Source organism: Thermobia domestica, chromosome 7, assembly GCF_964235325.1.
Source record: "Thermobia domestica chromosome 7, izTheDome1.hap1.1, whole genome shotgun sequence".
NCBI lineage: Eukaryota > Metazoa > Arthropoda > Insecta > Zygentoma > Lepismatidae > Thermobia > Thermobia domestica.
The window spans coordinates 22036071-22055126 of NC_137460.1; the positions used below are offsets into that span (position 1 = coordinate 22036071).

At 35.5% G+C, this 19056-nt stretch overlaps 1 protein-coding gene across 1 annotated transcript in view; it reads left to right on the forward strand.

Annotated features, from left to right (window-relative positions):
• The first annotated feature begins 342 nt into the window (after window positions 1–342).
• LOC145689899 (uncharacterized) overlaps window positions 343–19056 on the forward strand; it is a 545116-nt gene continuing 526402 nt past the window's right edge. The window contains exon 1 of the mRNA XM_081764211.1: window positions 343–699. Coding sequence (XP_081620337.1) covers window positions 624–699 — 76 coding nt within the window. The 5' untranslated portion in view covers window positions 343–623. The remainder of the gene's footprint in view (window positions 700–19056) is intronic.

Genomic DNA, 19056 nt, shown 5'->3' on the forward strand with positions numbered 1-19056 from the left:
GCTAGTCCACTTCTCATGTAGCCTCGCTGCTGACAGATTCGCCAAATTTATATCCAACTTACCAACCAATCTAGTGTGCTTAATAACATGGTGGCTTCCAGAAAACCGCGAGAAGAGGCAACGTACTGAGCGTATCATTTTTATAGTGTGATCTTGTATAAATAAATCACAGCGTAAACATACCAAACTAACCAGTGATGTTTTTGGTTGTGTAACAACTTACAAACCAAACACTACGAAGAACGCTTTCCCGATCCGTATCTCTTAATATTGCTTTATGGCAACACTTCATGAAAATCAAGAGTTGCGCGTGCGTGAGCCTGTTACTTAGCTCGCCGGCCGGTCCGTCTGATCAGAAGTCGAATGACGGTAGCTGTTTTCGTAGCGCGAGTGAAGTGACAGCGATCAGGTGTTCAAACGACGGGGTCACCTTCCTTCCCCCTCTTTTTTTCTTTTTATTTGAGTTGAAAAGAAACAAAAAAAAAAATCCAATGTTTGTTTTCTTTTTAAGTTTGTTGTCAGTGCAAGTGAGTGGGCGGAATAATTTAATCCGTCACCAGTGTGGATGATCCCCGTCACGTGGGGTTTTAGTGAGTGTCTAATGTTTTCCAAACAACACAACAATGGGTTGTGGCCAGAGTAAAATTGGGATTATTTATCCAAGAAAATCTAAAAATAAATCAGGAGATAAACGGGCTGGTAAGTAATAACACCAACAATAATAAAAAGTTATTACTCATGTTTAAAACCTGATGTTGAACAATTGTAGCTTTCAGTGTGTGTGGAGCCGAGTTTGATTCCCCGTGGAGGCATAGTTTAAATCAACAAAGGAAGGTATCTAAAGTGGAATATTTATGATCAGTATTTAGGCACGGATAAATTCGGAAGTGAGTGTTGATTTTGACTTTAGTGCCCCTTTCAGCAGCGAGGCTATAAAAAGACGTGGAACTACAGCTTAACGTGAGATCCCAACCTTATGAGCTCCCGGCAGGAATCGAACCCGGGTCTTCCACGCCAAAGACGCGTACGCTAACCTTTTGGCCACGAGGTGGCTCGTGCGTTTGATGCACCAGTCTAGACTGGTGGAAAAAATAGAAGTTAGGAGTTGATCTTGCATCAGGTGTTAGTTAGTAGGCACTATTCTTGCGTTTTCGTTCAGCTAAAAACTATTCAGTGGTCAAGGTGGCACAGTGATAGGGCAGTAACTTCTGGTGCGAGAGGTCCTTGGTTCAGTGTCAAGCTATGTGCTTTTGTGGTAATTACATTGTGTCCATTGACTTTCTCGGAGTTCTCCCGTTTCCTCTCACATTATCATTCCCCTAATTCTTTTTAAGCTCCTTCGTGGCTAAGCGGTTAGCGTATGGTCTTTTGACGTGGGAGATCCGGGTTCTATTCTCGGCGAGAGCTTATGTAGTTCGGATTCCACGTTAATCAGTCCCGTCTCATAGCCTCGCTGTTGACCATTAAACTCAAAATCAACTCAATTTCTATTCTTTCATTAACTTTGATTAATCACTCTTCTTCCTTAGCTAAAGGGCATAACCATGGGACGTTAAATGAGATGAAATAAAAGCCGTTCGGCCAACTGTAGCCTCTTACAAGAACTGTAACGCCAGGAAGCTTAATGTTTCTCCGTTATACCATGTAGCCTAAAGACGTAAATTTAAGCGAATGGATATAAAATAATCGATAACACGAAAGAAGTGGAAACAAACTTAAGAGTTTCAAGAATTAAACAACTGAGATACCAGGCCGTACACCGAAAGCTTTAATGCCGTTTGATGCAGAGATTGTTTAAATAAAAATAAATAAATAAAAATAATTTTTGCCATTTAAGCCACTCTGTCATCATTACAAAGCATATGCTTCGTAGATTCATACAAACAATCGGGGAATACATGCGGATTATAGTAATATGATCATGCGATAGTAGATCCATACTTGTAGGTAGATTCAGACCAAACCAAGAATCAACCTGGAATGAACTAGCAGACTTCCGATTTGAGCACTCAGCTACTTGATCCCTAGGATATCTTAGCATTGGAATTGCAGCGTGATGATTATGTTATGACTTGATATTCTATTAGGAGCCGTTTGATATTACAGTGTTCAGTCTAAATATATCTTTCTACTCATATGTTCCGAATAATTTCTTATATCTATCTCCGAAACTGTTTAAAGCGTAAGTGAAGTAGTACATCGTAACTCTCATATTATAGTAAGACTATAGTTTTTAGTTCGTTATGAGTTAACAATTACCGGTAGTCTATTTTACTGTAGTGAATTTAGTTCATTCGGTGTTTATTCCACTTTCAAAATTCAAAATTTTCGAAGAGTATTCGAATTATGCGGGTTTCTAGGTGGCATATTAGAATGATCTTCCTTTAAATCCGAGTTCCCAATATCTCTGATATAACATTTATGGGGCATAGTGCACTTTGAGCAGAGCAAGTGATTTTGGGAATATTTTAGATTCTTTCCCAATCTTGCAAATACAAGATCCTCAGTGTTACTTTACAAAACAACTGAGCGGGCGAAGGGGGTTAGAAGACCCACAGAGCTCGTTTAGGTATGGTTCCGACGAATGCTTTGCTCAAAGTGTACGTTTGCCCATTTATGATTTCATGTTTACATAATTATTATGAGAGGAGGTATTCTGCCATTATTGGCAGGTCATTTGCCGCACCTGACAAATTTCCATGCACTACGGTCCTCAGCTGACTTCGTCTTCAAGTAGAAATTTCCGGTTTTAATACCAACAACTCAATTATATAGCCCCTTTTGCCTCCCTTCCCTGTTTTACCGTCCATTGTATCTTCTACCATGTCCCTCATGATACAGTTCTTTTTCAGTCAACGCCCAGCCTGCTTCTCTTACGCTTTCTAAACACATCTAAAATTGCACTCTTCTACTCGATCATTCATAATATTTCTTCATGGTTTTCCGATCGACCCAGGAAAATTCTCAATTCGTCTCCACACTCTAATTTCCATAGCTTCGAATCATTTTTACTTTTTCATGTGGTTCGGATTCCACGTTAATCAGTAGGTCCACGTCTCATATAGCCTGGCTGCTGAACGGGACGTTAAACTCAAAATCAACTCAACTCATTTTTACTTTTGAGCGAAGAAAGTTTTGGTGATCGCGAAAAAAAATCGAATTCGAGATTTGAAAGGATTTACTCGTTTTATGACCCATAAATAGCGAAAAAAGTAATTTTTCGAAATTTGTGTGTCTGTTCGTCCGTTCGTCCTGATGCACACACACCTCTAGAGGCCATGCCATTCATCGTATCTTAACCAAATTTCAAACTTAAGGTTTTTATGTAATCTTCCAGCGAAGTAGAGTTTACTTCTAAAAATAGAGATAGTTTATTTAAGTATAAAAATAAAAATAATGCTATTTTCTCAGAAACTGCTTCAACGAATTTCTCAGTGGCGGATTTAGAGGGTCAGCTAGAATCCAGACTATAATGGTATATCATGAGTTTATAGTAAAATTTCAAAAATAGGTCTATATAAATAATAGCTTAAATTATTGTTGTCACTCAAAAAACTTGGGGGCCTAGGGCCCCCCGGTCCTGTCCTAGATCCGCCACTGGATTTTCTTTATATTCCATAAATCAACTATCCATAAATAACCCTATCATGTGGTGTAAGTCATTTTTCTGGGGAAAATCGAATACGAGTAGTTTATTCTTTTTCTTCCGGAAAGAGTGAGTTTTCTTTCAGATGATTTCCTCAAAAGCGACTCACGCGTTTGTTTATATTTCATTAATAACCTAACGATATAGCATAACTCATTTGTTCTGAAAAATTGGTCGAGGTGTAGTTTATTTTTTGGAGTTTCTTTTTTCGAACGATTTTCTAGAAAAAAAAATCTATTCACGCGATTTTGTTCATATTTCATAAATAAGTATTCCATTAATAACTAAACAATAAGCCGTAACTTATTTGTACCGAAAAATTCTACGAGGGATATTTTATTCCAGGCCGGTAGCCAGCCCAAAACTGTAGAGGGAGGGGGGGGGGGCGAACCAACTATATTATAGTTCATTTGCAATCCTACCGTGAAAATTTTAGGGGGGGCGGCCCCTCTAGACCCCCCTGGGTACGGGCCTGGTTTATTCTTGGAGGTTCAGTTTTTTTCGGTCGATTTTCTCAATAACGAATCATTTCATTTTATTCTTTTTTCATAAATAAGTATTTAATTAATAACTATAATATTATGTAAATTATTCCTTTTATTAAGCAATTTTGTAAAATACCACTCATTCAATTTTATTATTTTGTAAACAATAATATTCCATTAATAACTCTAAATATGGTATAAGTTTTTTCTTATAGAAAAAAAGACTACAAGGGAAATTTACTATTGAAGTTGACTTTCGTTTCGGTGAAGTTCTCTAAAAATGCCTTATAATTTTGTTCGTATTTCAGAACAAAATGTTTTATTACTAACTGCAGCACAACATATTATTATTATTTTTTATTTTTTTAAAGAAATTGAGACGATAAAGTTTACTACAGTGGCTTGTACTTCTTATTCAGATTGCTTTCACGAAATGTCTATGTTTTTTCTCCCGTAGAGTATCAAGGGGAGGGAGAAATTTCGTGTGCACACAAGCTTCTTAACCCTGCTCTCTTTTGGTGTTGACAAATCAATAAATTTTCCAATCACATTGACAAGAATTTTTGAATATGGCCTGTCTATTAAATTTTTGTACTTATTTTAGAGACAGCGACATTTTGGGAGAAAACTGTAGCACAAAAAGTTATTTTTTTGAGATGGAACTGAACAGGTCTTTTGGATTATGTGCCGCAGAGTAGAGGTTTCGGTAACTCCTTTCCATGCAAGAAGCTAAGGCCCTCCCCCACACATTATTATTATTATTATTATTATTATTATTATTATTATTATTATTATTAGTAGTAGTAGTAGTAGTAGTAGTAGTAGTAGTAGTAGTAGTAGTAGTAGTAGTAGTAGTAGTAGTGTTATACTCGTCGAGACGCACGTGCCACTATATCATGTTTAGCCATGGTCGGATAATTTTCGTCGACCGCATGCAGAATCTTTTCGCGGAAATTCTGACCGAAGTCCAAATCCCGAATCTGATACCGGTACGCCATAACTCGGAAACCAAAGACCAGCAACTCAATGTTCCACTTGTATAGCAAGTTAAGGTCAACCATTATACCAAGTTTAACCCAGATCGGATGAGTTCGGTTGAACTCGTATGATTATACGTATAGTAATCCTAATGATTGGCAATTTTTTTTAGGGGGGGGATCAAATGAAGGGCGATAAAGTTGCTTTCTAAAACCCAAATCAGTTCACCTAATTATCATAAGAATGTTCACCTTCAAGAACATTTTCACAAATTGATTCAAATTTCTAAATTGATTTGGCTGAATTGCGTAACATGGGTGAAGAATGGATATTTTATTTCTCAGAAAAGTTTATTCATATGTAATGAAACTAATTTTTGTCCTTTTAGAAATCTTGGACTTCTATTTTTCTTTGAATGTACCGACTCTATCGCTTACCTGATTGTAACTTTAGCTCTACTGTTATAGTGTGTGATCCTAAAACAAAAATCATGGTGCAGAACTGAAGAATCAGTACAATTCAATCCACACATAACCTTTTATTTTTCAGTGTTGCTTACCAGCAACATCGCATTCTATTGCATTATCCGTACGAATTATAACTTCAATGATCATTTAATTGGCATTATTGCTTTAATACAATATTCATATACATGATTTGCGGGTTGCTTGTTTAGATATTTCTAATCTTCCTCAACAGGGAACAGTCAAATTTAGTATTATAGAAGCTTTATCCGCTACGTTCCGCGAAAGTTCTTTTTAATTTTTTTTTTTTTTATTTGTAGTTTCTTGCTCTGTAGGAAGAGATTTCAACGAAACTGCTGCTAATTACTGAAATTATGATATTTTATCATAATGGGGCAATGCTGCTCAGTAGCAACACATATGACCTATTTTATGGCAATGTTGCTTTGAAATAAGCGTAATGTATTTTGTAACCAAAGTAGAAAAATACTTTAAAAATTAGAAAATTATGATCAGGAAGACATGGTTCAACCATAAAAACAAACTAAATATTTTAATGGTAATGCTATCAATGCTGGCCAGTTAAAGGGTTAAATCCTTTCTCTCAATCTCAGTGGCGGGTCTAGCCCGCAGCTGGGGGCGTAGGCCCCCCAGTTTTTTGACTAACGGAAATAATTTAAGCTATTATTTATATATTTTTGAGTGTTTATAGTAAATTCATGATATAATCTGTATTCTTGCTGCCTCCAATTTTTACCTTCTAGATACGCCACTGCTCGCAAAATAAAAGAATAAAGTTACACTTGGTTAAAACTAAGTTAACAATACAATCTCATCCCTCAAGAGGGAGGAAACGGTAGAACAAGAGAAACCCACATACATGTTATTTATTTATTTCCTCCAACAGAGATCTCTCCAATTATAGGAGGTGTACACAATTGATTACATTATTATATAATAATAGTAATAAGTAAAACAGAAATTCATAAATGAAAATGATAAAAATGAAAATAGTAAAGAATATTAAGCTAGCAATAAGCAAGTACAATACATAACTTTGTATACGGACATTCCATAGATCAATGCATACATTTTATGAAGCACGAACTCATGCTCTCATTCTAGAAATAGGCATACATACATAATACATTTATACACTTACATATATATATATATATATATATATATATATATATATATATATATATATATATATATATATATATATACCAATATTTATACATGTAAATATATATGCACGAACACATACATATCTCACACATTTCACATGCATACATTCATGTGCTCATCATGGATATTGTATATTACATTAACATGAAAATAGAAAATAATCAAATGTCATTACCGTAGTTAATATAGTAATATCCAACATTAATTACGTTTTCCATTTAACTTAATTTCGCATAAACACTGAGATGGCGTCACACTGGCATGGTGATAGAGATGAATGTTTTATCACTGATCCGATGTTATTTTTCTTAAGACCCGCCACTGTTTCCATTATTCAAGTGCGTGAATTCCCTCTCATCTGGCCAGCAGGTCACAACCATCTAATTCAAACGAAATATTTCGTTTGTTTTCAATTTTGATATTTACAACAGGACCAGGAAATGAATGATAAAGTATAGTTAGCGAAGTAAATATTAAAAAGCGGAAATTACGGTGTCGACAAGGAAAAACAGATATTGGTTAAGTTGCTTTTGTTCATTCGTTATTTTTGATTGCTATTACGCATTTCCTCTTCTGTCGTTTTCAACATCCTCTGCGCGTCCTTCATAAATATTCATAGTTCTTAAACGATCCCAGATTCTATACTCAAGCCTTAGGAGCAAGTTTATGTGGTGTAGGGGAAGATAAGCTATAATGGCCCCACAGGGTAAACTGTTCATCTCCCATATTCTCGCTTTTCCACTTATGAGGTGTCATCGTTGAGTTACAAACAGGATACTTATACCCTTTTCCAGTTCTAGGATGAAATGTGGAAAACAATATCTCTCCTCGAATAGAAAAGGGATATAATTCAAAATGATAATTTTTTCAGGAGAGCGATTTTTATATTTGAACTACTGCAGTTAACAAGGGCGGGCAAATGGTGCAATTGCTCTCTGGGAGGACAGGACGAAGTTTAGCCTTATCTGCAATATATATACAGGGTGTTTCAAAACAACACCGACAACGTTTGGGAGGTGATTCCTGACACCAAGATAAGACAAAAAGTATAGACCAACCTGGGTGCACAAATGCTTCCTTTCGGAGTTATAGGTTGCCGAAAACATGAAAAAATGAACTTAAAGGTCCATAGCTCCAATGCTATGGGGTCTACCGTGGTCGGGTCAAGGTTTCACTTAGGAACTGGTATGTGCCCTATCCAACTATCCATGTTTCAGAATCCTGTGGTATTTCCGCAACAACTTTTGTAGAGGCTGTTTGGCTACGTGCATATAATTTGAAGTACTCACCAACTACCTTTATATGTTTATGTTTATTTAGCGCATGTGACTAGTATAACCTGCTAGTTTTTTGTATATAGAAAGTAAATAGGAAAATTCCTACTCTGGTAATTCAGTCAGAGTCTGTGCATAGAAGTGACAGTGGAGAACATGCTTTGGATCAACTAACTTCATCTCAACTGGTGAAAGTTTGCAGGAGAAATTGATCCAACCAGAGCAGAATGTTGCATAGAAATGTATTACGCCGTGTACTACGCTCTTGACTGGTATATTGAGAGCGTTATTGCTTTCCCAGATGAAGGACAGTGCAAGATAAAATTTTTGAAAAAAAAAAAAAAAAAAAGGACTAAGTGGTTTGAATCGGCCTGCCTATGACATTCCAAATTTGTTTTATGGACCTATAAAACTGGATGGAAATGGGCCATTCCAGATTTCCAGAGGATAGCAAAAAAAAAAAAAAAAAAAATCGTTGTGTTTATAGCAAAGTGAAAAAGAACTTTTGAAACCAAAACAGAAAGATTAAATATGACTCCTCCTCTTTTGGTAGGCCTAGGCATTTGTAGGACTTTTCTTAACATTTGTTAAACTCATGCTTGTATGCCAACAGTTCTTTTTGGCCTGTACATTTTTCCTATGTTTATTTAAGTGGCCCAGCCTAAGATAATTAATAAAGCCTACCTGCTATAATTATGTTACACTAAAGTTTAAATTACATTTATGAGGTTTTTAAGTGTTAACTTGGAGTTTACAAACTCTTTTGCACATTTTTCATATGTTCGTTCGACTGTACATCTAGGCTACATTTTACATAAAATTTGATCAACAATAGGTTTACAACATTTTTCAATGTTATCTTCTTGTATGATTACAATTTAATAGCTTTTTCAATCAATTTAAGTTAGCTGAAACTATTTTTCAAATGCGGTGTTTTTTCTTTATTGCGAATTTAGGCACTTTTTAAGTTCATTTTCGACATTCTCCAGAAAATTTCTTGTCATCATTCTTTTTTATTTGGTAGTGTTAGTTTTGTCCATGATGTACCGGTATATAGATTAAGTTTTGTCCATGATGTATATAGATTACGTAAAACTCAACTATACTTTGTTTTAATGGTTTTTGATATTTAATATTCAGGTAACTAAATTTTCCGAACGAACCATTGAATTTCACGTTTTAAATCTTGATGTTTCGGGAACATATGTACATATCTCAGATCTGAAAAAAGTAAATTGTTCAGAATTATGAAGATGTTTCTTAAAACTCTTACTCATTTTCTATTCTATTTCCATGAGCAGTGAAAGCCCTGCCTCTTATTACCCCTTAGGGGTAATAAGAGACACTGACTTTAACAAGATTTTTCCTAATTTTTTTTGGGCATGAAAAAGCAACTGGAAAAATGTGTACACCAGCAGGTTTCATTTTTTTTTTAGCACAATTACATATTTTTTCTAGTTCCTCAAGAAATCAATACAAGTGCTAGATTTTTTTTGTCTCTTATTACCCCGGCCTCCCCTATATATATATATATATATATATATATATATATATATATATATATATATATATATATATATATATATATATATTCTAGATAAATAATTCATTCTATTCTCTTTCCAGCCTTAGAAGAAAGTAGATGTAAACAAACCCACCTGACTACCAGTTTGTCGATGACCAGTGATTGGTTGTTGGTCTCAGTGCACTAGTATCCTACCGCAATATAATCCCTACTAAAATAATAATTTCAAATAAAAACATCTGAATTTATCCTACATTTTGTGATAATAAGCGCAATATATATAATATTTAACAACAGATGTAGCTTTATTTCAGCCTCACCCGTATTTGGACATATAGTATTTACTGCGCATGCATATGCATTCGCGCGCTTACCCCACTTATTTAAAATTATTGTAGAAGGCAGAGTTTCATGGCGACGATGTGTGACAGTAATTCATTTTCGTCTCGTGCTATAAAACACACACACAAAAAAGGACAACAGGAACAAAGGCAATCTCGTTTCAGTAGTCAGTGCGTTAATTATTATTTACCAATCATCTGTAGCCTTACACTTTGGAAATTATGCGACGACAGTAAGCTAGCAGACGATCTTGCTGTTCGTCTCTCCCTGCCGAAGCACGTGTGAGCCGTGGAGTAATACATTTCGCTTTGTTTACGTCTACTTTGTTCTAAGGCTGGAAAGACTTTAGATAAACTGTATAATGAAAAAAATATGACAGGTGGTAATAACGTAATAATAAATCTTAGTAAATTACTAAAATTTACTAAGATTTATTATTACGTTATTACCACCTGTCATAATTTTTTCTTTATTATCTGGAACAGTTGATCTAGAATGAATTATTTCTATTACTTCCCTCTCTGACAATGTGACATCTTGTGAAGATGCTTTTAACGTTATTTTCCAATATGCTAGTAGTCTAGTTAACATGGTCTATATCAGGGGCGGACCCACGTGGGGGGCGGGTTCACCAGGTCCAGACTCCCCCCACCCAAGACCATATCTCGACATTCATTTGTACTCTTTCTTAATAAAACTACAATTGTTTGGTAGAGAAATACTTGATATAGACTAAAGATTTGAGCTTAATCATCGCCTATATTATTTCTTTTCTGATAAAAACAATCTAATTTTATCATTTTTCGCGAGAATATAGATGTCATTAGTTAAAAATTACTTCTTTTTCGGCTCTAGAATACTATATAAACATAATCCGCCTTATGCAGAGTCGTTTTGACATAGGATTAGTGTCATACTAAAGGGCTGACTACTACAGGAAACATATGTTAGTCTAACTCTTTAGTAGTCACTAATCACACGTCAAAACGACTCTGCATAAGGCCCAGTGTTTTCTATTATTGGACCCCCCCCCAAAAAAAAACTTGGACTCCTCCCAACAGAAATTTCTCGGTGCATGCCTAGTCTATATCTATGATATAAACATAATTATATACTTTGATGCTGCAATTACGCCTTAATGCAACTGCAATTGATTTTTTTATGTATTTCCTAATACAGTAACCCTAAGCTTTACGTAACGCGTGACTTAATGTCAATTTTTCAGTTACGTAATAAATCTCGAAAATCACAACTACTAGTCCATATGAACATGTTTCGACTTCAACATCCATTGCAATGTGCAAGGCCATCTCGAAATATACGTATATTTTTTTTCTCTAAAAGAGAATATATTAGAAAATAACTTATTTTTCATAATTATATAGTTCATATCTGAGTAAGTACTGTTGCATGATATTAAGTTTGTAAAATACTGTGTAAATAATAATAATAATAATAAATTTTCATATGAAGTTACGCTGATTTAAGCTATTTATAAACTTTACCTAGTCAAAATTGAAGTTACGTAAGGTTTACGGAACGCATTACTTACATAGCCGTCCATTTTCGTAGGTTTACAGGCGAGAGGACAAAAATATTATTTTCTTAGAAAGATGTGTTTTTAATTAGATGGTAATTGAGCTACATTACAACAGATGATCGACAAGGAGAACAGATGGCGTTACGTTCCATTTACACCAAGTGGGGCTTTCAAACTTATGTCCAAACATGAAGTACACGAACACAACATTTTTAGAGTTACTATACGTACCTCTGGTTCTCATGCGACGAACTATGCTCATCACCACACCAGGAAAGCTTCAGTTTTATTTTAACTTCTATGTTCTATTGTTAAGACCTTCCTCATGGCTAAGCGGTTACGGTACGCGCCTTTGATGTGGGAGACCTGGGTTTGATTCCCGGCGGGAGCTCATGTGGCTGGGTTTCCACATTAAACTGTAGATCCATGTCTCATATAACCTTGCTTGCTGAAGGGGGCGTCAAAATCAATGAAATCTATTGTTGATAACTTTCATACAAGTAGGCCAAGAAATAGTTTTCAGCGTTGCAGACACAATTATGTTCTGTCAAAGGAAACAAAAGTGGATCAGTTTGTTCCAAAATTATAGATAAAGGACCACTTATCTTCTATACCTATGATTGCTGGTGACTGCTGGACAATACTTGACAAACTAGGCCAAAGTTAGAAGTTTTTGCAGTGTTTAGAAAGGAAGAACGCCAGGTAGAGAAAGATTGAAAAGATTTCTAAACTAACAGTGACATTCTTTACCCCTGTGACACTTGTGTAAATCTTTCTTTCTTGAAAGATGAAGTGAATATCTCTACAGTACATGCAAATGAGCGTGAAATATTGTCAAGTGAATTTTAATTTTAAAACTTGCATTCTGTTCTTTAAATATCGCAACAAGCCAAGAAATACCCTTTGTCGAAATTAGCATACGGAGCAGACGCGTCTCAAACTTCTTTTCTTGTTCAACTGAGTTTCTTTTCTGTATATTTTAGTATTCACATCCGAAAACAAATGACAGTGGAGTCAGGAATAGCGCGACTTCCTGTAAGGAATCTATGAAAAAACAGTATTGTTGTGTGTTCTAAACTTATCCCCCGATGTATTTTCAGCATAAGTAGATTAATAGTCAGTATGTTTCTCCCCGTAAGAATCTAAGCAAATTGTTCTAAGTAAGCAAGTAGCGAGCTACTGTCACGAAATTGGAAGCAACCAAGGACGGAAGGTGGGGAGGGAGGTTACGATAACGAGACTTCCTTTGAATCCCTTGGCGGAGATGTAGATAAGTAGATATTGTTATTCCGGGAGTGGATAACTGGCCGAAAGCCTCCAAGCAGAAAAATAGGAACTTCCAGACATGTAGTGCATGCATGAAGAGGAAGTAATCAGTGATTAATTCATTTCTAAAAGTTTTTTTTTTTTTTTAAAATTTCGTGCAGTTTGGAAACAGCATTCACAATGAGAAGTAATAGGAGATAAATAGACTATAGACCAGCATTTCCCAACCGGTGTGCCGCGAATGGGCCGCTGGTGTGCCGCGAGGAAATGAAAACAAAATTATTAATTATATAGCAACCAAATTACAAGACAGGAAAAAATGTGTATTTTTGTTTCACATTACTATGAACCTCTACAATGGAAAAAATACTGTAATTAATAATATATTAATGTATATATATTATATACATATATATTAATGTATATACATACATTACTACTACACAGACTGTATTTCGAAAAGAGAATTTTATTAATATTTAAAAATTGTGACGTATATTAACCATGTTAATAAATTATAAGTTTCACACTATGTTACTTGTCTGTACATTTTTAATGTTCAAAAAAAGTATTTGTTATCATTGTTATGACCATTATTGCGTCTTTATTGTTATAGCTTATTTCGTAACTTGAAATTTTAAAATCTCATTCTACCCTTTCGACGAAGCAAACACTCATACAAATTACCTCCATCCGTTTTAAAAGTACAAGTGATTTGTTTGTTCGTTTGTTATTTAGTGATCTTCCTTAGTGAAAGGTTGGATACAGTCTTCAAAAAGTAAGTTTATTTTTAAAAGCCTGAGTCCTATATTTTATTGGAATTGTTTACTATTTTTGAATGAGAATGAAAAATAAATATAATGATTTACGATGGGGGAAAACCAGTGATCGAGCTTTTTTCTCTGTGAGAAGGTGGTCAGTGATCACAGAAAAAATTACGACGGTATTTTCTATTTACTACTACTACTACTACTAATATATATGAGTGTGCCGCGAGAATTTAAGTTACACCTGTAGTGTGCCGCGAGAATTTAAGTTACACCCGTAGTGTACCGCGAGTTGAAAAAGGTTGGGAAACGCTGCTATAGACCAAACTGGAGATGAAGACCATGATAACACTTTTCGATAAGTGGTAGATTTGTGTATTACGATCTTGGATTCTTTGCAGCTATGATTTCAATAATAGGTTGTTCATTTATTGACTTGGATGTGACTCAATTTTCTTTTTGTAGTTAAATTGATTGCTACGTCCGAATCGGGAAGTAGCAGTTGCCTTGTGTGATATCATCCATTAAAAATGTTGTAGCCTCTTTCGCCCCTCCCTCTTTTTCTTCCCATCATAACTTGCAACACGTCTATTAGCATTAAGTTCCTTCTCAGCCAATGTCCTAACCACTTGCTCTTCCTATTTTTAATAGGTTGACTAACATGAGGCCCAAAAATGGGTTTCTGATAGGGGTGCACCCACGCGGAGGTCCGCCAGGTCCGGACTTCTAAAACTCCGTAACTCGACTAACATTTGAACATCTTTTTAACGCAACTGTACTGGGGTAACAGAGAAATTATTAATGTAGCCTAAATATTTGATTTTAGACCTCATCTGTATTCTTTCTTTCCTTATAATAATATTCTAGTTCTATATTTTTTTCTGAAAATATAGCTAGCAGTAATTAATAATTTCTTATCGTATTTTGTGGTCCAGGTTAACACAGGTTCAGTACCACACAGACGTATTGAACCCCTACTCAAAAATTTTGGACCCCTCCCAGATAAAATTTCTGGGAGTGTGCCTGGTCTCTGATAAAACACTTAGTGAAGCTGCGATACCCAGAGTGAAGTCACCACAACAACTGGCTAAGACCTTTATAATCTCTGTGGGTTTCACAAGATATTTGTTAACATATGCAAACTAGTTGTTAAGGTTCCTTGAATGTTGACTTGTACTTACAGCTTGGCTTCGCAAAGCAGTAGTTCCTCATACATAAAAAAAAAAAAAAAAAAGGAAGAGTGACTTAATGAAAGAAAGGAAGAGTAATTTTGGATCTTTGGCCCCAGTGTGTCGCACATACATTTTGAACATGGCATTAAACCTTCAATTAAATCTAAAATTGTTTTCTCTCTTACTATTTCTATCATCTTCTCATTCGTTTTCCGTTCGACTGACCTAATTCTTTCAATTCTTCTTCACACTCACATTTTTGAAAGCATCCAGCATTTTGTCATAGCTTTCTCTTTCTCGTAATGTCCTCGATTCTGCCGAATAGACTACAATGCTCCACCCGAAACATTTTATGAGTATTTTTCTTAACTCTTTATTTATGAACTCACAAAATACTTCTCTTTCTCCTAAAGGCTTCTTTCATCATTCACGTTCTTATTTTTATTTCGCATTTGCACTTTTGTTTTCACTAATAATACTACCCAGTACTAAACAGTCATTTGCTCTTTTTCTATCCTTTCCTACTTCTGTACTGACTGCTTCGTTCCAGTTATCACTGATTTTGCCTTTCTAACGTTTATTTCCATGGCGAGAGGAGCATTGGAGAAAAAAGGGCTTAGAATTAGTAGATCTAAGACAGAATATTTACTTTGTCCTTTCATGAAAAAATGTAATCGAAAATACAAGAATACAATTTAATGAAGTGGTTGTGAGGACGAAGAAATTCAAGCACTTGGATCAATTCTGTAGGAAAATGGAGGAATTGAAGATGTAAACAGTAGAATTAGCAGTGGTTCGACGAAATGGAGAAGCGGCAGGACTGTTGTGTGACAATAGGGTATCAATACACCTTAAAGCAAAAGTTTACAAAACAGTAGTGGGACCCAAGGGCGCCGATCCTGAGGGGGCTCGGGCCCCCTCAAAGCTCATGTGGGCCACTATTGTATTTGTGAGTGTACAATATTTGGCATAATTTGAGTACATTTTGTCTTAAAATCTTCATATATATATATATATATATATATATATATATATATATATATATATATATATATATATATATATATATATACACACCTTCTGCATCTGAATGCCCCCCCCCCGAATTTACAGAGAAATCGACGCCCTTGGTGGGACCTGCCTTATTGTACTAAGAATGGAATGTTAGACGACGAAGTAGATAGAGGAACAGACATTGCATGTTGTGGAGATGAAGATACTGCGATGAATGTGTGGAGTGACGCGAAAGAACAAAATTAGGAATGAAGTGATCCGGAGAATAGTACAAGTGAGACCAGTAGTAGAAAAACCGCAGGAAAGTCAAGGATGTTATAAAATAGAGGATCTGCACATACAACAAAATCGTGAAGCCATACGTCACAGCTTCGCCACACCTACTCTGCCCACTGCACGCCACTAAGATCGCAATGTTTCGAGCCAACAATCATGGCGGAAGCGAGAGTAGCCAATCAGACGTGCCGGTTTAGAAGATGCTCGGTTGTTGTTTTTTTTTCTTTTTTTCTTTTTTTTTTTTTTCTTCATTGAGTTCATATGATGAAGATACATATGGGCAGATCCTCTGTTATGACATCCTTGAGGAAAGTAGACTGAGATGGTTTAAGCATGTAAGAAGAAGACGTTTGAAGTACGTAGCTCACCGAGTAAAGATGTTATAGAACTGAATAGGAAACGAGCCTGAGGGTGGGCAAAGAAGAAGTGTAAAGATTATGTTAAGAACGATATGCTGCAGTGTGATGTCACAGCGAATGACACAAAATAGGAATACGTGGAGGACAGCGATTCGAAAAGCCGACCTCGGCTAACTGTGGAAAAAAGCCTAGAAGAAGAACAAAGAAGAACGTTTATTTCCATCCCGTCTTCTTGGCAACTTTTTGCTTTTTCTAAAATCTTATTACTTTTCTTTTTAGATTCCACAAGTATATCATCCGGAAACTGTATATGCTTAATCCTCCTACATCCTTATCGTCTTTCTGATACAAGCACTTCTTCACGATCTCTTCCACTTAAATATTGAATAATGGGGCGTTTACACTTGGTCGATTTAGTCGCACGGCTAAATCGACTCGCTGCATTTGCGACTAAATCGAAGCAACTAGACCGAATGAGATCGATGGATGTGTTCAATTGTTTCAACCGAAATTGAATGCTCCTTGTCGATTCGCTCTCCTCTGGTCGATTCAAAATCGACTGGCAATTTTAAAGATGTCCAAGCAAAAAGTAATTGGTACAATTTCCGATGTTATAACAGAAGAAAATAGAATCGACCACAGAAAATAGAACGTCTTTCAATTCAGTTGCTAGTCGATTAGTCGCTTTCGATCAACAAGCGATTAAGTTGAAGTCCTGTTTACACGGTCGATTAAGTTGAAAGTGACGTCAATTCAACTGAATCGAACGCAAATCGACTAAGTGTAAACGCCCCATAACGGTGACCGGTCCCCGCATCAGCAGAATCCACTGATTTAGATTGGTTGGTTCGTTGGACTTGAGTTTAGCGTTCCTTTCAGCAGCGAGGCTATTTGAGACATGGGACTTACAGATTAACCTAGGTTTCGTTCCCACATCACCTCCCACCGAGAGTCGAACTCGGGTCTCCCGCGCCGATGTAACCACGAGAAAGCTTCTCCGCTGATATAGAAATCATAGCTAGATGGATCTTGTATAACGGGTAAAATAAGGGTAACTTTTATAAAGGTAATGAAAATTAAGTTATTCAGAAATCACGGTAGGTGCCTTCCATTTCAACTCAGGCAAAAAAATATAAAATTGTACCATCACCATCTCAGATATTGTTGAAACTTTTTTTATAGCAACTAGACATGTTTTTAAGAGACCCATATTTTTTTGTTTTGTCGAAAAAAATTTTCCCGCCAAGTAATGGGCCATCAAAGACGGGGAGTACAATTTATGAATTGTAGAAGACATGGAAAATGGTCAATTTCGGAGCCTCACCATTCGGCTATGGAGACAGGTAGAGTTATAATTCTTGTTGTGGTATGTACATAGGGATATAAATAAACTATATTTTATTATAGTTTGGTTTGCGCATGCGTATCTTTTTGTACATAAATTAACAAATGAACGTCAATTTATCTGAAAAGTCGAAGTTTGCGAATTTTTTTCGAGCACTTCCGGTTCGAATTTTAAAATTCTGTTTTCACGGTTGGTAAGACCTAGTTACCCGCTTTCCGATAAAAAATTTGTATCGCTTCTGTAGTCAACCGTTTTGTCGCAAAAAATTCGAGAAATTGAAAAATTTTCAAAAATCGCCATTTTTGGGCGCCATTTTCTCGAAAACACCATTTTTTAAAATTCTGAAATTTTGTTAGATGGTTCAACTTTATCTGAATAATAAACACACCAAAGATCATTCTCGACCAATGCTTCATGGATTAACTGCAGCCTTTTAAAGTTAGGAAAGTTTCGCTAATTTTGATGTCACAGTTAGCAACACTGGGAACAATGAAAGTGCAATGATTTGATTATGTTTGTGGTTCACATTCATTAAATGAAGAATAAAAGGTTTTCTTGGGTGGTTTTTTTTTATTATTTTGATTAAAAAGGCTCTCTGAAATAGTAAAATGGGCCTCCCCCTACTCCTTCGTTTTCTTAAACTGAAGTAATCTGAGGTGGAAATCACGATTACGAAACACACAAATTTCAAGTTCACTTACTTAAAATGGTCTTCGGAAACAAAATTTCACTGATTTTTAATTTTTTTTTTATTTTTTATTTTTTACATGGACCAATCATTTGCTTGGTTGTTGTCTTCTTTGCTAATAGCATGTAACCGTGCAGATGCTCCAGTAGATGTTGGTTCACTCATAACTCATCCAGGAGTGGATCTAGGGCAGCGTTTCCCAACCGGTGTGCCGCGGCACACTGGTGTGCCGTGAATGGGCCACTGGTGTGCCGCGAGGAATCGAAACAAAATTATTAATTTAAAGCAATCAAATTGCAAAACGTAGGGGAAAATGTATATTTGTATTTCACATTACTATGGAACTCTACTATGAATCTACAATTTTGTTTCATATCGGGTTACTATTCTGTACATTTCTAATATTGAAAAAAAAATATTTGTTATCATTGTTGTGACCATTATTGCTTGTTTATTGTTGCAGACTATTTTGTAACTTGAAAATTTAAAATAACATTCAATCCTTTCGAGAAATTACCTACATTTGTGTTTTAAAAGTAAAAAAGATTTGTTTGTTCGTTCGTTACTTACTAATCTTCCTGCTTATTAAAAGGTTGGATACAGTTTTTAAAAAGAAAGCGTATTTTTAAAAACCTGAGTCCAATATTTCATTGCAATTGTTTTCTATTTTTAAATTAGAATGAAAAATAAGCATAATGATTTGCCATGGGGAAAAATCAATGAT